This window comes from Scleropages formosus, chromosome 4, assembly GCF_900964775.1.
Source record: "Scleropages formosus chromosome 4, fSclFor1.1, whole genome shotgun sequence".
Taxonomy (NCBI): domain Eukaryota; kingdom Metazoa; phylum Chordata; class Actinopteri; order Osteoglossiformes; family Osteoglossidae; genus Scleropages; species Scleropages formosus.
In genome coordinates this window covers 13,707,765-13,732,683 of record NC_041809.1, presented here as the reverse complement: position 1 = coordinate 13,732,683, position 24,919 = coordinate 13,707,765, and the positions used below count along the sequence as shown (strand labels likewise).

General features: G+C 41.5%; 1 protein-coding gene across 1 annotated transcript in view; it reads right to left on the bottom strand.

Annotated features, from left to right (window-relative positions):
* LOC108932723 (protocadherin-15-like) overlaps positions 1-24,919 on the bottom strand; it is a 173,402-nt gene that overhangs the window by 24,683 nt on the left and 123,800 nt on the right. Inside the window, exons 24-29 of the mRNA XM_029250860.1 lie at positions 24,022-24,138; positions 15,604-15,744; positions 15,127-15,239; positions 9,603-9,712; positions 6,924-7,064; positions 578-705 (exon numbers count right to left, since the gene is read on the bottom strand). Of these exons, the coding sequence (XP_029106693.1) occupies positions 578-705; positions 6,924-7,064; positions 9,603-9,712; positions 15,127-15,239; positions 15,604-15,744; positions 24,022-24,138 (750 nt within the window). The remainder of the gene's footprint in view (positions 1-577; positions 706-6,923; positions 7,065-9,602; positions 9,713-15,126; positions 15,240-15,603; positions 15,745-24,021; positions 24,139-24,919) is intronic.

The following is a 24,919-nucleotide window of genomic DNA, read 5'->3' as shown; positions in this document are numbered from 1 at the left end:
AAAGTTTATAAGAATGCTTAACTGAATCTTAGCTAGTGATGATGTTATTAAAATATAATTAATTGATATGTCTTTATAGTTCCTTTATTGTGAAATGATGCTAAGGGTCCACAAGAAAATATATACATGGATAATTTCTTTTTGCTTTGATACGTTCAAGTTTTAAAATGCTATGATGCTATGATGCTATTTTTGTTAATAAATCCTATAATTCCAAGCTTTGCAGTTAATACAATGGCTTCTCTTCAGCCTCTGCATATTACCAATCCCCTTTAATAAGCAACTTGTAAAGTGAAAGGCATCAGTGTCACCTGGCAGTGTGCAAGTGAGCCATCACCTCCAGTTCTCTGTAGCAACTGACAGCTACTGTAAATTGCATAAAGCACTTAAACTCTGGGTCCCATTATAATTGCTCTTGGTGCAGGATTAAAAGCAGTAGTGGACACAAATGGTGCTTTATGAGGCCATTATGGAAACATAGTAAGTTGGTAAACTGCTAATCTGAAGTGCCCAGGTGGAGACATGTCATTAATGAAAAGAAGAGTAACTGAGAGGATAATCAAAGGTGTACTCTTACTTTGACTTGAAGAACAGAAGTAAATGTCTTGGTGTCCTCAGTTACCCCTCCTATGTAGATGTCTTTGGTGAAGACAGGGGGATGATCGTTTTCGTCTTGAATGTCTATAAACACTCTGGCAGTGTTGGCTACGGAACAACAAATAAAGAAAAGGCAAGATGCAACCAATGAATAAACCCACATGTAGGCAAAGTGTTTGCAAAAATTATGTGCAAATTGTATACAGGCAACCTGCTGCAAACTGCTGTAATAAAGCACACACAGCACACTAACAACTGCTTGAGGAACACAGTGCAAGTAATTAAGGAGCATCTTGAAGAAGCTAGGGGTAAATGTATCACAGTAAAATGTCAGGTCATAAGTAATGCAAATTCATGGGGGGATACAGGACATGACATCAGATGCTGTAACTGTAGTGGCCTGTTCTCCAAGATTATAGAACCTCTGTAGGCTTCTGTTAACATCTCTCAGGATTTAAACTCCCTACTGGGGTGTGGGTTAGCATGTTGAATAACATTGAACTGAGAGATTTTCTGCATTTCAACCATCACATTTTTGATGTGAGACACACTAAATCAACTCAAGGTCTCTATTTTGCTGTAGTGTTCTAATTTATCCCTCCGCGAACCGCCACCTTAACGTGGTGGAGGTGTTTGAGTGACTGAATGATCTCAGGAGCTATGTTGCCTGGGGCTATATGCCCCTGGTAGGGTCTCCCATGGCAAACAGGTCTTGGGTGACAGACGAGACAAAGCGCGGTTCAAAACCCCCTTATGACTATAAAATCAAGGTTCTCGTTTACCCCGCCCGGTATGGGTTCACCAGGGCCCCACCCTGGAGCCAGGCTTGGGGTGGGGGCTCGCATGCGAGCGCCTGATGGCCGGGTCTATGCCCACGGGGCCTGGCCGGGCTTAGCCCGACGCCAAGACATGGAGCCACTCTTCGGCGGGCTCACCACCTGCCGGAGAGGCCGCAAGGGGCCGATGCATTGTGATTTGGGCGGTGGTCAGGGCCGAGTGCCTGGCTGACCCAAACCTCGGGTGCCAACTCTGGCTTTTGGGACTTGGAATGTCACCTCACTGGCGGGGAAGGAGCCTGAGCTAGTGCAGGAGGTTGAGAGATACCGTCTAGATATAGTCAGCCTCATTTCCACTCACAGCTTGGGTTCTGGAACCACTCTTCTCGACCAAGGGTGGACTCTCCACTATTCTGGCGTTGCCCAGGGTGAGAGGCGGCGGGCGGGTGTGGGCTTGCCCCCCAGTTCAGCCCCCCAGTGTTGGAGTCTACCCCGGTGAACGAGAGGGTCGTCTCCCTACGCCTTCGGGTCAGGGAACGGTCTCTCACTGTCATTTGTGCTTATGCACCTAGCAGCAGTGCAGAGTACCCAGCCTTTTTAGAGTCCCTGGGGGGCGTGCTGGAAAGCGCTCCCACTGGGGACTCTGTCGTTCTACTGGGGGACTTTAACGCCCATGTGGGCAGCGACAGTGACACCTGGAGGGGCGTGATTGGGAGGAACGGCCTCCCTGATCTGAACCCAAGTGGTGAGCTGTTATTGGATTTCTGTGCTAGTCACAGTTTGTCCATAACAAACACCATGTTCATGCATAAGGGTGTCCATCAGTGCACTTGGCATATAATCATTCTCGGGGACTTTAATAAAGCAAATCTCTCCCGTGAGCTGCCAAAATATAGACCACACGTTACATGTCCTACCAGAGACAGTAATATACTGGACCACTGTTACACCACAATAAAGGATGCATATCACTCTGTCCCACGGGCAGCTTTGGGGCTCTCTGATCACTGCCTGGTTTATCTTATACCGACCTACAGGCAGAAACTGAAATCAGCTAAACCTGTAATAAGGACTGTTAAAAGATGGACTGAGGAAGCAGAGCAGGACTTACAAGCCTGCTTCGAGTGCACTGATTGAAGTGTTTTTGAGGCTGCTGCTAGCGATCTGGATGAGCTCACAGACTCTGTAACATCATATATCAGCTTCTGCGAGGATATGTGCATCCCTACCAGGACTCGTTTAACATACAACAATGACAAACCGTGGTTCACTGCAAAACTCAGACAGCTTCGCAGGCCAAAGAAGATGCCTACAAGAATGGGGACAGAGTCTTGTATAAACAGGCCAAAAACATACTGGCAAAGGAGATCAGAGTGGCTAAGAGAAACTACTCTGAAAAGCTGAAGAAACAGTTTTCAGCCAACGATCCTGCATCAGTGTGGAAAGGCCTGAAAGACATCACAAATTACAAGACACCATCCCCCAGCACCGTGTCAACTCAACAACTGGCCAACGATTTGAATGAGTTTTACTGCAGGTTTGAAAAACCCTGTCTCACACCCCACACCCATTCAGACCCTCTCTCTACACATCAATTAACACCTCCAGTAACCCCCACCTTCCCCCCTCCTGCACCTTTGATCTGTGAAGAGGAGGTGTGTTGGGTCTTCCGCAAACAGAAGACAAGGAAAGCACCAGGCCCAGACGGTGTCTCACCAGCCTGCCTAAAAAACTGTGCTGACCAGCTGGCCCCAATCTTCACAAAGGTCTTCAACAGATCACTGGAGATGTGCGAAGTTCCTTCCTGCTTCAAACGCTCCACCATCATCCCCATTCCGAAGAAACCCAAAATCACAGGACTTAATGACTACAGACCTGTCGCCTTAACGTCTGTGGTCATGAAGTCACTTGAAAGACTGGTGTTGGCCTACCTGAAGGACATCACTGGACCCTTGCTGGACCCCCTGCAGTTTGCTTACTGAGCAAACAGGTCTGCGGATGATGCAGTGAATATGGGACTGCACTACATCCTGCAACATCTGGACAAACCAGGGACTTATGCGAGAATCCTGTTCGTGGACTTCAGTTCAGCCTTCAACACCATCATCCCACACCTCCTCCTGTCCAAATTAACCCAACTCTCTGTGTCCACCTCCATCTGTCGGTGGATCACCAACTTCCTGACAGACAGGCAGCAGCTAGTGAGGCTGGGAAAATTCTCATCCAATATTCGCACGATCAGTACTGGCGCCCCCCAGGGATGTGTGCTTGCCCCACTGTTCTTCTCCCTGTACACCAACGACTGCACAGCTGAAGACCCCTCTGTCAAACTCCTGAAGTTCGCAGATGACACCACACTCATTGGCCTCATCCGGGATGGTGACGAGTCTGCTAATAGACAGGAGGTCCAAGAGCTGGCTGTCTGGTGCAGTCATAACAACCTGGAGCTGAACACGCTCAAAACAGTGGAGATGATCGTAGACTTTAGGAGAAACACCTCAACATTATCCCCACTCACCATCATGAACAGCACTGTGGCAACAGTGGAGTCATTCAGGTTCCTGGACACCACCATTTCACAAGACCTGAAGTGGGAGCCCCACATAGACTCCATTGTGAAGAAGGCCCAGCAGAGGTTGTACTTCCTTCGCCAGCTGAGGAAGTTCAACCTGCCACAGGAGCTACTGCTTGCAATTCAACTCCGCAGTCATCCAGTCTGTTCTCTGCACCTCTATAACTGTCTGGTTCGGCTCAGCTACGATATCAGACATCAGAAGACTACAGCAGATAGTTTGGACTGCTGGAAGAATCATCGGCTCATCCCCCCCAGCTCTCAGAGAACTGCACTCGTCCAGAGTCAGTAAAAGGGCTAGCAAAATCATTCTAGACCCCTCACATCCAGGCCACTTCCTCTTCGAACCTTTGCCATCTGGCCGGCGCAACAGAACACTGAGCACCAGGACAACCAGCACAGGAAAAGTTTCTTTCCTTAGGCCATCTACCTCATGAATAGCTAAATCCCCCCTAGAGAGTAAACCAGTGCAATACACAACGCTATTTATATTTATAACTATTTATCACATCATATCTCTTACTCACACTCCCTTGCATTTGTATCTAGTGACTACTTTTGTATATTGGGTACTTTATATTTTTATATATTTTTTATCCCTTATTCACATACTCCATCTTCTCATTTGTCTTGTCATTGTCATTCTGTCTGTGCTGTGGAGTTCCTGTCACCAAGACAAATTCCTTGTATGTGTGAACATATTTGGCAATAAAGCTTGTTCTGATTCTGATTCTGAAAGAATGAGATCGCGGATACAAGCGGCAGAAATGAGTTTCCTCCGCAGAGTGGCTGGGCGCACACTTAGGGATAGGGTGAGGAGCTCAGTCACCCGGGAGGAGCTCGGAGTAGAGCTGCTGCTCCTCCGCATCGAGAGGAGCCAGTTGAGGTGGCTCGGGCATCTGTTCCGGATGCCTCCTGGATGCCTCCCTGGGGAGGTGTTCCGGGCTTGTCCCACTGGGAGGAGGCCTCGGGGCAGACCCAGGACACGTTGGAGAGACTACGTCTCCCAGCTGGCCTGGGAACGCCTTGGGGTTCCCCCAGAGGAGCTGGAGGAGGTGTGCGGGGAGAGGGAGGTCTGGGGGGCTCTGCTTGGACTACTACCCCAGCGATGCGGTCCCGGATAAGCGGAAGAAGATGGATGGATGGATGGATGGATGGATGTTCTAATTTATCACAAAATTGATATAACAATTAAGGAAACTGAGGATGATGATGATGAAAAAGGTGATTGGTAAGAGTGTTGCTTGCTCTTGTCCCAGGAGACATTCTTGAGCGAAAATCCAGTTATGGATAAAAAGTGTTTTAAGCAGCCACTCGTGTGATATACATTGATTCATCTGGTTGAAACAAATTAACTGTACTTAAGAATCACATGTCTGTATCTAAGTCTCACACACACACTGCTGTTGACTGAAACTGCTTATCCCAAGTGGGGTTGCGGTGAACTGGAGCCTAACCTGGCAACACAGGGTGCAGGGCTGGAGGGGACACATCGAGGATGGGATGCCAGTTCTGCACAAGGCACTCCAAGGGGGACTCGAATCCCAGACCTGTCAGAGAGCAGGACCCAGCCAAACCCACTGTGCCACCTTGCCCCCTTGCATCTAAGTCTCTTTTTCTGCTAATGTAATGCACTCATTGTATTTTCTATGAGAGGTAGGTTGCTGGGGGGTGTGGTAGTGCAGTGTACTTGGCAGGGTTTCGGTCTCTGGTGGGTCTGGGGTTTGAGTCCTGCTTGGGGTGCCTTGCGACGCACTGGCGTCCTGTCCTGGGTGTGTCCCCTCCCCCTCCAGCCATGTGCACTGTGTTGTTGGGTTAGGCTCCAGTTTGCTGCAACCCTGCTTGGGACAAGCGGCTTTGAATAAAACACACACAAACACACACCATCTGAAACCGCTTGTCCCATGTGGAGTTGCAAGGAGCTAGCGCCTAACCCAGCAACACAGGGCGTAAAGCTGGGGGACACACACACACACCCAGGACGGGACGTCAGTCCGTCACAAGGCACCCCAAGCGGGACTCAAACCCCAGACCTATCAGAGAGCAGGACCCAGTCAAATCCATTGTGCCACTGCACCGCCATGCCGCCGTGCCCCCGCTTTGGAGAAAAGCATTTGCTAAATGAATGAACACACACACACATGCAAGCCAGAGCCTAACCCAGCAGCGCAGGGTGCAGGGCGTGGGGGTGGACACGGCCCAGAGAGGATGCCAGTCCGTCAGTCCGTCACAGGGCACCCCAAGCAGGACTCAAACCCCAAACCCACCAGAGAACAGGCCCACTCCAAATCCGCTGCGCCACCACCACCCCCAGATGAATGAATGCAAATGTAAATTCTTTTGTAGTGAACAGTATTAGCTAGGAAAATACAGTAATAGCTACATAATGATTTTTTACTATGACAGACAGAGTGCATATAGTACATGTCTTGAGTTTCAGGAAGTGAACAAAAAAATTTTTCCTCTTTGGTCTGTTTTTCTCATATGAAATGCATCTTATTGTACTCATAAACTTTAAGACATGATGCACAAAAAAGAAAGCATAAATAGATCCTACAGATAAACCACCGAAAAGTATTTCTTTAGCAAGGCATTTAAGAGACGAAACGCAATGTTAATAACGGGGGTGTTATAAAATTTAACAAGGTAAATTGTTTCCAAGTTTGAAGGCCTTGATATTACAAATAAGTGACACTTTTCCATTTCATCTGTCAAACTGCGCTTATAACTGTTTGAACATTCTCACTGCATATGCATACTGCTCTCAATCAATCTGAAATAAATAAAATAATTGTTGAAGTTTAAATATAGTAAAATAGATGACAGGAAATATTATCCTTGGAAACTTAGTTAGAACAAAAAAAATACTTCAGATAAAAATAAAAAATAAAAATTTAAGAAAATTAAAACATCTGTGTTATTACCCAAAAGATGATTATCAGTTTGCCAAAGGATGGCAGCTCTGATCACTGTCTTACTTTTTGAAGGTACACGCAGATTTGACATCACCAGAGTCAAGGAGTCAGCCTGCACACGAAGGACGTAGCTGGTGACAGATTCATAATCTAACTGTTTGGCTGTGTAGATGACACCACTGCGGTTGTTTATCCTGAAGTCAGCTGAAGGGGAAAAAAAAAGAAAAAAACACATAAAACCAAGACAAGACACAGCTTTCAGAGCATGTTGACGAGACGAGTATCCAGCACAACAAGGAACCGTGTGATGTAAGAACACTGATGGTTTGAAATATCTTATGCATGCTTCCATCCGTATAGACCACATTCTTTGTGTGCTCTCTTGGCCAAGGAACATCTTCCTTTTTAAAAACATTGCATGAAGAAAATAACATGTGCATCTGACAAAAATGGTATTGGTAAACCAGTAAAATGTTGAAAGTTTAATGGAAAACATGAGAACATATGAGAACATATAAGTTTAAATATAAATTTTATGATCAGTCTATGCTTTAGGAATGTGTAAGTTTCCAGAAAACTGCTCCTAAGTCCTTTTTACACAGAGCACAGCGTGTTAGAGATCTCTAACTAACTGGTAATAAGCAAACCTTTGCTGAACTGTTCATGGAAGGAATCACAATTTAAATATATTAAAGACCTCTGACAATTTTCCAGCAAAGTTAAACAAACCACAACAGCATAAATTCATGAAAACCTGTAAAAAGAGAAAACAGAAAGAGATGCTAATATCTTCATTACATTTCGCTTCATGAAAAATGCAGGCTCCCATGTTTTACTTCATTGCTTACAGTTACCCAGACTTTCTTCTGTTTTTGAAAAAAACAACAAAGGGAATGATTAAATTAGTTTCTGTTGATGACATGATTAATTTACATACCAATTTCACCAATTTTGCTTTAAAGTGATCAAATAAAGAACAAATTTTATTTGCATCTCCAAGAATTTGAATAATTTATGTGGAAGTAGTTGTTAGAGCTCTTGCTTCTGGACTCAGAAGTTGCATGTTTGAATCCCCACTCCTGCTAAAATATCTTTGAACAAGGTATTTAAATTACTCCAATAAAAATGGATAAATCATTGAGTTGCTTTGCAGAAAAGCATAGGCTAAATTAATAAATATAAAAAACAGAGAGGTAGTACTGGTCTCAGGCAACGAGCCACATCGGAGGAAGGAACTTAAATCACCCAAAACCCACTATCTTACTGGATACACAAACAATATGAAATCATGTTTCATAGCACTTTTCCCATTTGTATACATTTTAGACAAAGCAATCAGCCAATGAAGAATATACTGTGGATTGTGAAATATCTGTGAAGTCCTATACTGTGATACAGTGGAGCTTTCTTTTTGCTTCTTTTGACTTTGAGGCTTCAGGAGTGAAAAAATTCACAAAAAAAAAACAGCCTGAGATTCACTGAGGTGGTCCATGAGACCACACCAAGTCCAACAAGTCAGGTGCTAAAGCCTTAACTAAAGACCTCATCAAGCTGTTAATGACTAAAAAAAGTTCCTCACACTGAGGTGTCCAAATAGCCTTCAAATTATCCTTAAAACAGTGTGTCTCTTCCACTGTTTACCTTGTAAAGACACAGAAACTGTCCAAATTTGCTTTATAATGAATTCTTTTGTGTTACATCCAGAAGATAATCAAATTTAAAGTCTTGCAAAACTCACTTTTTACATTCCCTTTCTTTCGATTGCTGATTCCTGTTTCGAGCAATAATTTTTCCTTGTTTTAGCTCTGATTAAAAGACAAAAAACTAATGCTAAGCTGAACATTCTGTGATACAAATGGTCTGGTCTATAATAGCAATAGTTTAGCGAAATACCAACTCAATATTTTTTTTGTCAAGAGGATGATTCAGGTTTGTAAAAGCTGCTACCACCAAGACATGCCACTTAACATTTTTCCGTTCAGTAACTACATCTGAAAGATGAAACTTTACAAAAAAAGCTTCAGACACTACTGCCTTTATTTTGTTTCACGTTTATTACCCACCTGTACAAGTAACGTGCCACGAAGATACTTCCATAAAAGTTAAAGCTTTTTTATTATTTACTTTAGAGTTATGATTTCACTGCAACCTTTGCTTGCACTTACTCCATTGAGAATACTGGATATTAATAAGTTGGGTTATTTTCTATACAAAATGGAAAAAAAAAGAATTCATTTGGGATTTGTAGTGATTGCTGCTATATTTTATAGTAACACAACATGGTGCATAAAATATTATTCATCTCCTGATGCTTAAATCAGGGCTATAAAATGTCAAGTGTGAGACTGCACACTTGTAGACTTTGCTGGAAGAGCTGCAATAGGATGTAAGTTGAGCTCGCTGTGGAGAAGTGCAACAGGGTGACAATGCAATGAGAACCATTGAATTCTGATATTTTATAAAAGTATGCATACTGCATGAATGAAATCACTTGTCATATAACACAGAGGTCATAGACAGTCAGAAATTCTGACTTAATATAGACCCTGTGTGTGTGTGTGTGTGTGTGTGTGTGTGTGTGTGTGGGTAGCTTAAACAGAAATATATGTTTTACTTATGTTTTCATTTGAGTGCCTTCTTAATAAAGGACAGAATAAACAAACCAAAGACTGCATTGTATGCACATGGACTAACATACATAAAAGACTGATGTTGACCTATAAGGAGGGTGAGGACACTTACCACCCTCATTTCCTGAAACAATAGAGTACACTATTGTCTGGTTAATAGCGGCAGCTATGATGACCCCAATCTCCTTTCCTATAGGAGCCTTCTCACTCACAGGGGGAAATCTGGAAACAGAAAAAACACAACACAAAACTGTGCAGAGAGCATTCAGCATGCATAATCTAAATATCAAGTGGCAAAAGCAGCAGCAGGTCAACTGCTGCAAAATATTTTCAGACTGTGTTCACCACACACCACCAAATATGTGGAAGGGGAGAACAACAATCTAGTAAGATGTTCAAGGAGAATGCCATCTTTCAGAGGTGAAAAAGAGAAAGATTTAGAACAAACAGCACTGCACTCATCTTACTGTTCATTAACTAAGCAATTAGGCAACTGAAAAAGAAATGAGAAGAGTAGCATAAAATGTATAATTTAAAACAGGTAGTCATGAACAGCAAACAAGTGGACAGTGGACTGTGATTGTTTGTATAATAGAACTAATATTAGGAGCATTACAAAAGAAATGTGAGCAAGAAAGAACAAAATTTACAGAACAAAAATGTTGCATTCTAAAGGGCAATGAGAAAAGTATTATAACAGAACTGAGTAGGTGAATGCTCTGCAAGAATTGAAATAATTTAAATAAAGATAATAGGAGGAAAAAAGGAGTGATAGATAAAACATATAGTAATATATAATACATATTATATTTGCTTATACATATACACACACACACACACACACACACATTTTCAGAACCGCTCGTCCCATACGGGGTCACGGGGAACCGGAGCCTAACCCAGCAACTCAGGGCGTAAGGCTGGAGGAGGAGGGGACACACCCAGGACGGGACGCCAGTCCGTCGCAAGGCACCCCAAGCGGGACTCGAACCCCAGACCCACCGGAGAGCAGGACTGTGGTCCAACCCACTGCGCCACCGCACCCCCTCATGCTTGTACATATATAAACATATAATTTTATTATATGTTATTATTTTTGCTTAATATATATTAAACAGCATTCCAGACATAAAAAAACATACATTTTCCATACAAACATTAGATACATACATTCATACAATTACATGCATGTGTATAAAAAGCGGGGGCGCGGTGGTGCAGTGGGTTGGACCGGGTCCTGCTCTCCGGTGGGTCTGGGGTTCGAGTCCCGCTTGGGGTGCCTGGCGATGGACTGGCGTCTCGTCCTGGGTGTGTCCCCTCCCCCTCCGGCCTTACGCCCTGTGTTGCCGGGTAGGCTCCGGTTCCCCGCGACCCCGTATGGGACAAGCGGTTCAGAAAATGTGTGTGTATAAAAAGTCTATAACATTAAAAACTATACTCTTTACTGCTTCTAAATTTTGTAAGTGTTCCCAGTTATGAAACATTGGATCAAAATTAATCCATAAGGTTTTCCCGCCTTTTTACTGATGCTTAAGATCAATTATTCTGCAAATAATTTAATTGAAATAAGAAAATATATATATTTTTTTTCAAAGGGGCAAGAAAAGCTGATTCTGCTACAACATAACTTGGGAGAATTTCTGTTCTAACTGCATGTATCAAAAGGAATCATGTCATATATACTGTAATACATAGCTGTTTGTAGCAAAAACACTTGTGGCTGTGAAGTATTACAAATGGTTGTAAAATGATTATGTGAGTTGACTGGTGATTTACAATGCAATGAAAGACATACCATTCAAACTGGGTTGGCAGATCAGCATAAGCACTGGTAATGTGGCTATTCAAAAGCAGCAGTTACTTTATTATCAAAGCTGAGAGGTATTTCCTGTCTTAATGAATCTTGCTTTAATGTCTAAAAAAAGCCAGAGGGCAAAAAATTACAAACACTCTGGCAAAAAGTTATTAGCAGTTAAAGTAAGACCCTAATCTATAAAGGTCCATTATAGATTAGTGGAACTAAGTAGTCTACGGGGACAATGTGAATCAGAGGCAATAGGCAAGCCGAGGAAGACTTGTGTTAATGCAGATATAAGGAAAATGCAATGAAGAAAATTTTAACACCTTAACTGCATACCCAGCATCATTAATTTGTTCATTAAGAGAATATCTGTCAGCTTTGTTTGGCTGTGCAATGCTCACTGAAACAGGTGGTGTGGATGTTTTTACAGAATGCTATGCAAATGGGGCATTTGTTTTTCGAACCCCACGGCCTCCGCAGCCAACAGCTGCATGCTGATCTTCCAGGTGCTCTTCCCTGGAGATGGTGGTCTGGCCACCTAATTATCTACAGTATTGAATCAGGGTGGAAATGTAGCAAGAGCAACAGCATGCCATTATTTCTCTCTCTCTCACACTCTCACTCTCACACTCACACACACACACACACACACACACACACACACACACACACTGTACTTGTCCCAAGCGGGGTCGCGGCGTACTGAAGCTTAACCCAGCAACACAGAGCGCAAGGCTGGAGGGGAGAAGACACACCCAGGATGGGATTCCAGTCCGTCGCAAGGCACCCCAAGCAGGGCTCTAACCAGACTTCTCAGAGAGCTGGACCTGCATTCCTTTATCGTTTTTAGTAATTAAACTTTACTTCTCACTGTCTCAGAACCATAATAGATGACAGAAAGTCAGTGTTGATTTGGTGGCTCTTGTAAGCAACATTGATAGATTGATATTACAACTTCACTAATGATATAGTAAACTTCAGACTGTGCATGTAAATGTCACCAAAACTAAATCAGTAAATGAATTTACCAGGGTGTAACATGCTGAGACGGCCAGGAAGGGGGGCAGAGTCTGGGGTGAGCCAGCCACAGCTGGGACTAATTACAGCCTCTATGTCTTCCCCCGGACCGGCCAGTGAGAGAGAGAGAGAGAGAGAGAGAGAGAGAGAGAGAGAGAGAGAGAGAGAGAGAGAGAGAGAGAGCCTTGAGACACCCACAACCCTGATCCCGACCATGACCCTGCCCTCGGCCCCAAGCCCGTGGATGACACGGTCGACCCTGAAACACCTCCCCGGTCTACCGGTTCCCAGTTCCCCCTTTTCCCACCCTTTTTCGTTCCCTGCACTGCCCTAAATAAAAGTCGCTGATAGGCGAGCACCTGACCTGTTCCACCTCCTCTGTTACTCAGACTATTAAAATGTCGGCTTGCATTTGAAAACTGAATGCAATTTAGTCAGTTAGAACGCAGTTTAAAGCTTACGGTTATTACATTAACTTTTATTCACTTAGCAGACACTTTTCTCCAAAGCGATATATATCTCAGAGAAATACATTTTGTGCATGACATTAAGAGAAAGAGAAACATAGTATTAGGTTGTATATTAGCTAATATGAGCTAATATTAGCTTGTAAGATGGAGGTTACAAGTTCAGTTCCCAGGAGTGACCCCAATTTTGTTCTCTTGAGCAGGATACTTAACCTGACATACCCCAGCAAAATACACACACACACACACACACACACAGAGTCTGAAACCACTTGTCCTAAATAGGGTCGCGGGGAGCCAGAGCCTAACATGGCAACACAGGGCGTAAGGCTGGAGGGGGAGGGGACACACCCAGGACAGGACACAAGTCCATCACAAGGCACCCCAAGCAGGACTCAAACCCCAGATCCACCAGAGAGCAGACACAGGCCAAACCCGTTGCACCACCGCACCCTTCTCCAGCAGAATACTGAAGTGTAAAAACAGACATTTTGAAACTAGATACATAATAAACTGCACAAACCTGTTACAGAACTTTAAAAGACTAAAAAAATAAAATTGTAAATAACTTGACAACACTCCCTTTCTGGTTTTTATAACAATCTAAGCACATTTATTTTTAATCTCCGTGCAACTGTGCAGTGTTGAAGTACATTACAGTGGAAGGGACTGAGTTTCTACACATTATTAATGTATTTGGTCAAAAGGATTGTGAATATGCAGAGTGCAGCTGAAACACGACACACAACAGGCTGTATGATCACACATGTCACACCGAGGGTGCTTAGTAAAAGAAATTAGTAGGGATGAATGGGATGGAATGGAACGGATAGCTTTTCCTACATATAATTAAAAATGAGATGTACTTCGCTTTGGAGAAAAGTGTCTGTTACATGTAAATCACATTTAAAAAAAAAGAGGAATATCTTTTATAATATTCTTTATCATAAAATATTAGAACACAAGCTGAGATTTTTCTATGATTGACTGGCCTGTTAAACCAATGCAGTCTATTTGAAACAACCCATTCTCTCATCTTTTATTCATATAAAACAAAAAAAAAAGAAAAAATAGATTGAAAAGAGGAAAATGTAAATATAAAAGAATGCAAAAAAAAGGCAAAGACAAAGGGGCAGCATCCCCCAGGTTTGGATGGGTAAACAGAGCAAACCTCTGAGAGGATTTTAAAAGTACATCATTTTATGTAAAAGTTTACCCTTCTCCACAAGCTCAACAGTGGGAAGAAAAAAAACATCCCCATCTTGTCTACGGCTCATTTAAGTTTTATCTTTCAGTCCTGAGCCGTAACATACACCTAGAGTAAAACTTTACATGACATGAAATCTTCATGTTCTGCAGAGTGTGGCAAAAACTTATGTTTATTAAAGACAATCCAGAATATCATCTTTGTTATTTTTATGATGGTAGTGTTGCCACAGTGCCAAGAGCTGCAGGACCATATAATAGAATGGTGGCACACCTCAATGCTTTCCCTAGACTTTAATTAAAAACTGATTTAAACTTGATTCTTTTAAAATGAATTTTTGGGGGTCTTCAGCAAATTTCAGCAAATTTCCACAGCCTTTTCATTACTTTGCTACCTGCTGTTGTCCCAGTATTAAGCAAAGAAGCAAACACTGTATCTAAACTGATAACTTTAATATCTGACTCAGTTTGAATGGTGACATGGTACTTACAATCATAAATTTCTGCAAGTCTCTGCTGGTCCTTAACAAACACATGGAATGTGTCTGTCTAGAGGAGATGGAGGAGACTCACAATGAAATACTGAACTTTCTCATTATGTAATGGATGACTGGTTTTTTAATTAGGGCCTGTTGATGCAGCACAATTTATTTCTTGAGGATGATGCCTGAAAGACTTCAGAATATCTGTGGATCTCTTAAAAAAAATCAGAGGGTGATTTAGGTTTTAAATCCCACACATAGGGAATAGGACCATTTTTCCTTGTGGTACATTAGCAGACTGGCAGGGTTGCATTACCCCCACCCCTGTCAGTAACAAACACCTGACTAATGTGTTCACAGGCAACATGAAAGTGTGACTCAACCACTACAATTAGTAAGAACTTTCTTTCCTGTCACAGCACACTGCTACTTTAGTCAAGTGCTGAACTTGTAGCCCATTCACTTTATTGCTATGACCAATAAAAAAGCTGAAATATGACGGAAAATGTATACCAAACACATATCAAAAAAGGGGAAAAAAAGAGGTGCACAAATGGAGAGATAAATAGATAGACAGACAGACAGACAGACGGAGAGAAATGGTAATGCAGTTCTCATTTTATATGAATTATGAACATTTAAAGCATCCTTTCCATCCTTTACCTGTACTCCTCCTGGGTAAAGATTGGAATTATTGAGGGCTGAAGAACTGTGATTTCAACAAGGGTTCTATTTGTTTTTACTGGTTCTCCATCATCATAAGCAGTAACATATAGCTGTAAGAATGAAAATATTTAAAAGATGTATCAGTTTCAAACAATGTTAATGAACAATGTTTTATAAAAACCATTAACCTTCACATAATGGAAAGAAGGGCTTCAGTGAAGTTCCCAATTTCTTTACTTCCCATGGTTTTACTTGTTTATGGAAATACAGGAACATTATGGAAAAAAATAATAATAATAATAATAAAATCCATCAAGATTTTCAAACCAAGACAGTGTCTCAAAGTAATTTCTATACATTCTTCCTATCCGTAATATTCATAGTTTTGTGTACTTTATAAGTGCTTTTACCAGAGCTTTGAAAAGGTACAATATGCAATAAATTTTGAGGAAAAAAATCAATGATCAGATTTACCAGAAAAACTGTATTGGGCTGCTCATTGAGGTTGACCTTGGTGACAACCCTTCCAGACTCTTCTTCCACATCAAAAATGCTACCACTGTAAGGTGAGTGCTCTAAATCCACTCTGTACCGTATCCTGCTGGCACTTGTTCCCTGGGAGACACAGGAGGATGTCATTATCACTGTTACAGAAGCTTCTACTATACCCTCACCCTCTATTTCAATGCACTTATTTTTTCTCAGTAATTTTGTTCTTGGGTCAGATTCTCATTGTGACACAGTTTAATGAAAATATAAAGTTTGGATTGTTTTTCCATTTAATCCATGACAGAGTAACATGGCTTCCTTTGGGAGATTCTGTACAAATTTTTTTTTAATAGTTTTCCATCTTACTTTAAAGTGTATAGTCCATTTAGACAAAAGTTTATCTAATGCATTGTGTTATCTATCAGGCAAAGTGGTGGAAAACGGAAGATAATAAAAGTTGGTGATTTTCTCAAAAGGCTTACATCAAAGGACATAATATACCACAATATTTATCTATTCTTTCCAAAGACATGGAAACAACTTCTGAACAACACAAATAACCTCAGTTTATCTATTCATTGTGAACAGAACACTTGCCCAGTTCAGGGCTGTGAAGGTCCAGAGTCTATCCAAGAAACATACAGCGTGAAACAATGTACATCCTGATGAGGGCACCAGTCCATCACAGGGCAATCACATAGCTCAGTAATTTACAAATAGACACACTAAGGGCAATTCACTTGAAACACATCTTTGGACTTGGAGAGGAAACTGGAGCAACAAAACAAAACCCAACACAAACATGGCAGAGGATGAGTATTTATTCAAATGAACGGCTTAATCCAGAGCCCTGGAGCTGAGGCACCAGTGCTACATGCTGAGCCACTGTCATCCTCATAACGTTAATGAGAACACAATGTAATGTAATGTAAAGAACAAGATGACAATAAAGTAGATTACAGAGAGCAACAGGATAAATATATTAGCAAATAAAGACACCATGGTTAAATGTAAACTAAATACATGAGAGTAAATTTGTGTTCCTGAGTGTGGAAACAGTTTGCAGAAGGAGCAGATAAACCTGCAACTGCCCACCACAGCATGTTGGCTGTGAGGAGTGATAAGTCCTGGCAGAGCCCAGCTTAGCATTGGCTGACTGGCTGGTAGCTCCGTGCCAGGGAGCATTTGTATACATTCTAACTCCGAAAGCTCTGTAGGACCCTTTTATTTAGGCCTTCACAACAGTGTTGGGGAATACACACACACACACACACACACACACACACACACTTTCTGAATCGCTTGTCCTATACGGGGTTGCGGGGAACCTGAGCCTAACCCGGCAACTCAGGGCGTAAGGCTGGAGGGGGGGAGGACACACCCAAGACGGGACACCAGTCCGCTGCAAGGCACCCCAAGCGGGACTCAAACCCCAGACCCAGCGGAGAGCAGGACCGGGTCCAACGTGTTGGGGAATATGAAAGAGAAAAATGTTTAGCTCTTAATAGTATGTCAGACTAAAATTATCCTTCCTTTAATAAAATGTGCCCTTCCCTTTTGTTGCAAAAACTGTGAAAACACAAATGAGACAATAATAGCATAATAATATACACACACACATTTTCAGAACCGCTTGTCCCATACGGGGTCGCGGGGAACCGGAGCCTACCCGGCAACACAGGGCGTAAGGCCAGAGGGGGAGGGGACACACCCAGGACGGGACGCCAGTCCGCTGCAAGGCACCCCAAGCGGGACTCGAACCCCAGACCCACCGGAGAGCAGGACTATGGTCCAACCCACTGCGCCACCGCGCCCCCTATCTTATAATATTTAATAAAAAAAAAAATAATAATAAAAAATGGTGTGAGTATTGGGATGGAGCTACAATATTTATTATTTGGAACACCCTCTGATGTCAGCGGTACATTTGTATTTAATATTTGGAACACTCATTCCGACATAAAACAATTAATCGCTGACATTAAATACAATGTATCTCTGAAAATATAATGTATTCCAATATTAATACAATGAATGTATCTCCGTCTGACGAGGCATCGCGGTTCGACTCCGGTTTCACGGTCCAAGACACTGTTCCCATAATAATATATGAGAAGGTAAATGCCACACTGTAGTACATGATTACAATGATTATGATGTAAGAGTAATGTGTAGGCAATTGCTATTATTACAATACTGAAAGAACAATGTTCAATAGAAAGTTCAAAAGTCGCTTCAGTAAATACAAATGTATTGCATTTCCTGATAATACTATTTATATTACAAACTGAATTTTAAAAACAAACTCAATAAAACTTTTATCATTTCAGTTTGAAATAGGGTTTTAGTGCTTGATATGCACTGGTTATTAGATAAGATGCACAGTTTTTGTTGTGTTTACGGGTGCAATAACTACACTCGAACACAAATAAAGATAAGATGCGATGGATAATGTTTTCTTTTTCCTTTTACTGAACCACGTGCAGCAACAACTCTTCTACCCTTTTTCTGTACATATTGCCGGCCAACCAAACTCTAACCCATGGTGCTATTAAGAATGGCCTATTAACACTTAGCCCGGAGTTTTCACTATGATCAATACACAACAGTTTTCATTCACCAGAACATTCTAGCAGGACTTCTGTTGGTGGAACAAAGTCAAGATATGAGCTCTGTTTTCCTGTGCTCATTCTCCTAAAGACTGCCAGCTTCACCACAGAGCTGTGGCTGAGATGGGCATCTGCGAGCTGTATCTCCACTGTTAAAAGAAAGTGTTGAAACTGACAATGGAAACTGCAGTGCAGTAAGATCCACTGTTTTGAAACACAAACACACACACATTTTCTGAACCGCTTGTCCCATACGGGGTCGCGGGGAACTGAAGCCTAACCCGGCAACTCAAGGCGGAAGGCTGGAGGGGGAGGGGACACACCCAGGACGGGACACCAGTCCGCTGCAAGGCACCCCAAGCGGGACTCAAACCCCAGACCCAGCGGAGAGCAGGACCGGGTCCAACGTGTTGGGGAATATGAAAGAGAAAAATGTTTAGCTCTTAATAGTATGTCAGACTAAAATTATCCTTCCTTTAATAAAATGTGCCCTTCCCTTTTGTTGCAAAAACTGTGAAAACACAAATGAGACAATAATAGCATAATAATATACACACACACATTTTCAGAACCGCTTGTCCCATACGGGGTCGCGGGGAACTGAAGCCTAACCCGGCAACTCAAGGCGGAAGGCTGGAGGGGGAGGGGACACACCCAGGACGGGACACCAGTCCGTCGCAAGGCACCCCAAGCGGGACTCGAACCCCCGACCCACCAGAGAGCAAGACCCGGTCCAACCCACTGCGCCACCGCGCCCCCTTGTCTGTTTTGAAACATTGCACTGAAAATGTGTTTTGACACATTTAAAAAAAAAAAAAAAAAAAAAAAAAAAAAAAAACACACTATGGAAAATATTTTCCACTATATTTCATAGACGAGGGATATGAAGAAGAGTCCCCATTTCAAAACTAATCTTTTTTTAATTCTTTCAAGCTTTTTTAAAAACACCATTTATATCAGATTTCTATGCCCCTTTATTTCAGTGCACCATTGCACTTAAAATTCAAGTCCTGATGGCCCTAATGTTGCAACAGTAACAACAGCATTCCAGTTTGAAATCATTACTAAAATAAGTATTTTTTTTCCAGCTTTTCTTTAAACAGAAAAACTGTTTAGAAACAATTTTCAAGTAAGCAGAGACAGTGTACTTTTCAGACTGTCAGACTTGCGAAAAAGATATTGGAAGGCTACAACTATGATCAAGGGCAAGAAAACTGGCTGAAGTAGCTCTTTGTCTAGTTCTCAGAAGTGCTTCCCCTTGAGCTGGGTGCTGTCAGCAAATGTGGACTGGCAAGCTTTTGTGCTTGTGCAGAGTGATCAGAATGATCTCTCAGCTTGCCTGGCAAACCTGCAAATAGCACTGGGCTCAGGGAGACAGTCCAAGCTTTCCTCTGTTACTCTTTCATCTGCCAAGTGCTGGTTAATGGCCTACTCACAATTGCAAAATAAAACAAAATACAAATTAAAATTACAATGGGACAGAATGTAGATCAGTACAGTGTCAGTTTCCTTAAGTTGTAAAGAAAAATTGGAAAAATCTCAAACAAAACATAGTGTGGTAGTGTAGTATCTAAAAACCAGTGGAAACAGAATGATACCCTGCTTCATAACTGTGTCTGATACAGCCACTTAACATAGTTTAATAAATAATAACAAAAAAAAGACAAACTGCCTTTAGGCAGTAGTGGGCTTCTGCAGAAAGAACTGACCCAGTGAGACAAAATATGCTTATTTATAACAGTCTTTATTTTTTTGTTTGTTTGTTGTAATCTCTTTTTCATGGCAACTGTTTAATAGAGGGTCATATAAACAGTTACATATACTCTAAAAAACAGGACTGTAATACAAAACAAACAACACTGCACAGCACTTGAACAGTTTTAGTAAAATAATCTCTGCATTCCACAGCGTGCCACACTGTTTCCACTGTACCATGTAAGTTCCTTTCTGAATTTGCTATCAGCAAATATTGTCTTCAGTTACAGAACTGCTCAGGTGCATGTCATATTACTTTGAGGAGGACAGTAAATGTATTGATGAGGCAGTCAGGCAATGATTGGTGTCATGAGTCATATATAATATACTGATCAACAGCAACTAAAAAGCCACAAAAAGTGTTCCTAACTAGACCATAAATTTTGGATCAGGAAAATTGCTTAAAAGGTGCTTGAAAACACTATTTTATGTACAATTTGGTCTTGCTGCTGTGTTGATCAAGCTTGTCATGGAATCCTGCTGACAACATTTGCAACAGCACCAAGTATAGCATCTGCTTCCACAAATTAGGTTTTGAAAACATCTGTTTTCTGTCCACTAGGACAAATACTACTGGCATGTTTCTAAAAACAAAGGTATTACCTGTTTGTGTTTCAATTTGCTGTCAGGTTTTCAGGTATACATAATGAACATACAAGGAACAAACAACCCCAAGCACTGAAAAAAGAAATGCATCATGATGTTCCTGGTTTTGGTAAACATATGGTGTAACAAATGTTAATTCATAAATTTTCCAGCTCTGCTGCCTCTGCCACCAGACTCTTTATAGCCACTCCAGTCTGCAGACTTCTGTCAATATTTTACACCCCTTCCGATATCCCTCCAGTCATCATCCTGTCATCATTCACATCACATTACAAATACTGGTGCTGGCCAAAAAATTCATAGTCCATAAACTGACGCTCCACAGAATGTCTTTAAGGTCTGACCATCTTGTCCATTTTCCTGTCATAAGATTTATCAATTCCAACATCAGGTGTCAATCGCTGAACCATAGAATGATCAGAAAAAAGTCAAATAAAATAAAGAACTCAGATCTTCACTCACCATGTTAGTTTTTGACAATGTAACAGTTTGAAAAAGACAACTTTTGTACATTTCTTTGGAGTACAGTTCAGTGAAACTAAAGGAAACACAGAAGTAAAATAGGCTGTTTGGTGTGTAGAACCATGATGTCTGCCATAACATACTTTTTAGTCAGAGTTTATAGCTAGCTTACATGTTTTGGCAAAACTGCCAAGCACTTCCATTCATTTTCACTCTCACTTACTCAGTCTTGTTAACTGCTTTTCCTTGTTGGGGTTGTAGGATTCTGGAGTATATTTTGGAATTACTAGGTACTAGACCAAGAGGGGCACAACCCAGGGCAATCACACAGGTACATGTTCACACATCAAAGGCAATAAAATGTTGGCTATTTATCTGTTTGATTTGGACTTTGGCTGTAAACCAGGGCACCTTGAGGAAACCCACATGAACACAGAAACACAGGAAAATTCTACACAGATTGTGATGGATTCCAACCCATGCATGAACAGCTTGAGCGCTGCTAAGGAAGAGCACTACCTGCTGCACCACTGTGGAGCTCTCTGTTAATTCCTGACAAAAAAATATACACTGCCTGGCCAAAAAAAAAAAAAAACAGTCACCACCTGGATTTAACTAAGCAAATAGGTGAAAGCCATCCATTACTGTAGTGATTAATATGATTCAGCTGGCAACAAGTTATTTAACCTTAACTGATGCAATGAGTAGCTTCTTATTTCTTAAACAACCATGTCGGAAGACATGTCCTGCGGTCGTGGAAAAGATGTTACTCTGTTTCAGAAGGGTCAAATTATCGGCCTGCATCAAGCAAAGAAAACAACTCAGGAGATTGCTGAAACTACTAAAATTGGGTTAAGAACTGTCCAACGCATTATTAAAACCTGGAAGGATAGTGGTGAACCATCACCTTCGAGGAAGAAATGTGGTCAGAAAAAATCTTGAATGATCATGGTCGGAGATCACTGAAACGTTTGGTGAAATCAAATTGTGAAAAAACAACAGTAGAACTCATGGCTATGTTTAAAAGTGAAAGCAAGAGCATTTCCACACGCACAATGTGAAGATAACTCAAGGGACTGGGACTAAACAGCTGTGTATTCTTAAAAAACCACTTATCAGTGAGGCTAATCGGAAAAAAAAGACTTCAATTTGCTAAGGAGCATAAAGATTGAACTCTGGAGCAATGGAAAAAGGTCATGTGGTCTGATGAGTCCAGATTTACCCTGTTTCAGAGTAATGGGCGCATCAGGGTAAGAAGAGAGGCGGATGAAGTGATGCACCCATCATGCCTAGTGCCTGTGGGGGCAGCGTTATGATCTGGGGTTGCTTCAGGTGGTCAGGTCTAGGTTCAGCAATGTTATGTGCCGAATAAATGAGGTCAGCTGACTACCTGAATATACTGAATGACCAGGTTTTTCCATCAATGGAATTTTTTCTTCCCTGATAGCACAGGCATATTCCAAGATAACAATGCCAGGATTCATCGGGCTCAAATTGTGAAAGAGTGGATCAGGGAGGTTGGGGGCAGTGGGTTGGACCGGGTCCTGCTCTCCAGTGGGTCTGGGGTTTGAGTCCCACTTGGGGTGCCTTGCGAAAGACTGGCGTCCTGTCCTGGATGTGTCCCCTCCCCCTCCGGCCTTACGCCCTGTGTTGCCGGGTAGGCTCCGGTTCCCCGCGACCCCGTATGAGACAAGCGGTTCAGAAAATGTGTGTGTGTGTGTGTGGTTCAGGGAGTATGAAACATCATTTTCATACATGGATTGGCCACCACAGAGTCCAGACCTTAACCCCATTAAGAAGCTTTGGGATGTGCTGGAGAAGACTTTACATGGTGGGCCGACTCTCCCATCATCAATACAAGATCTTGGTGAGAAATTAATGCAAATCCAGATGGAAATAAATGTTGTGACATTGCATTAGCTTATCGAAATGATGCCATGGCGAATGCGTGCCGTAATCAAAGCAAAAGGCGGTCCAAGAAAATATTAGAGTGTGAGACTTTTTTTTGGCCAGGCAGTTTATAATTCCAGTAACTTGGGAGCTGCTGACAGCTCTAAAAATGGGAAGAGACTTACTAATAAAAAATGTAAAAAAAAAAAAAAAACAATTAATTAATTAAAAAAAGGTAAATTTACACAGAAGACAAATATTATGATACGAATAAGGACAATTTTAGAAACCTCCGATGAGATGCATTTTCTTCAAAGTACAGAGCAGTATCTTTTTTTGGTTTTTTGTGAAGGCATAACGGATAAAAAAAATCATACATGATACTATTTCAAGAAGTGTCTGAAATGTGCATAGTGTACCCTATTAATGAATCTGTAGCATGACAAAGCATAAAATAATGGAAAGTTCAATAGTTGAAATTGAATGCTTCTCTTTTCAGGCTGCAATATTGGTGAGCAGAGGGAAAAGGTGATCTTTGTCACTTTATTTACTCATTTATTTCACAATGGCCAGTTTGTTTGCTAGGTGTTATAGCTCACTTGCCATGTCTACTGAGCTTTAGGACCTGTGTGGATGAAACAGGCAAGTGGTATGGTGACTTCTATTGCATTGTGTATAATAAAATAACAAAAAAAGGCTCTTATAAAATATTAAATAATAATCACAATCACAACAAGACCACAGTTTAATCTTACAGTTTTCTTGCATGTCTGCCTTTGAACCTTTGCTGTTAGCATACTATCTAGCAGGGCAACACAGGAGTTGCCCATTTTCCAGAGACACTGGGCTATGTGAACAGAACTGCATATGATTCTGGAAAAGTATACTAATTTTCAAAATAATAAAAAAAAATATATTTGTCTTTTGGTTATCATTTAATAAAATCAGTTTCCCCCAAACAGTAACATTTTTCATTTCATGTAAAAATCATTCCAAACAATACAACCTAATTACTGACTGAGAAAAGATCAGCTTCTTTCAGAGATTAAAATCACTTGAGACATTTTTATTTTCTACTCACAGGGGGGTCCTGATCATCTGCAATCACAGTTGTGATGACAGTTCCTTTTTCTGCATTTGGAGCCACCATTCCCTGGTATACAGTCTGTCTGAAAATGGGCGGGTAATCGTTCATATCCTGAAAGGAACAATTAGGTTGGTTCAGTATTGAGGTAAAAACAGCATTACAAGCGTATTCACTGGAGCAACTACTCAAGCTGGTCCATTCTCAACCTCAGTATAATAATATACATTTATAACTGTCAGTCTCGAGTGCTGGCAATGCCATTAGGGCTGTGGGAGGGCACTAAAAAAAATGTATTTTCATTAACAGATCATGCAGAACATTAAGAAGCTAACAAAGACATGCCTTATGGGAAACCAGTTTTTCTTGCCCACTGAACAGATTCTGCAGAGTTTGTGGTACATCGAAAATGCTGCAATTAAAAAAAAAAAAAATTAACACCCATTTGAAAGTTCTCATTTGGATCTCTCTCCAAAGGGTTGAGGCACAGCATGTCTTTACCACAAGCCTGCAATGCAGCTGTTCATTTGCATGGTTCAATAAAGTAAGGATTTGAAATGCAAAAGGAGAATTTAATAGTTCAGGTGCTCAGGTCACAGACCAACAAACAGTTTCTACAAAGATATCTTTGTATCTTATATGCCTTCTCAAAAAGAAAGAAGGGGAAAAAAAAAAAAAAAAAAAAAAAAAAAAAAAAAAAAACTGTCCACATAGAAAAACACAAAAATGGTTTTTTAAACAGAAGACAAAAGTGTATTCCAACCTAAAAAGCTACACAAAAATGTCTGCAGGGTGCATGTTTATCTCGCATTTCCAGCAATTCAGCTCAGCAATCTATCAAGCAAGCTTATTTCCACTGACAGAACATCAACATTTACAGAGCAGCTAAGAGCTT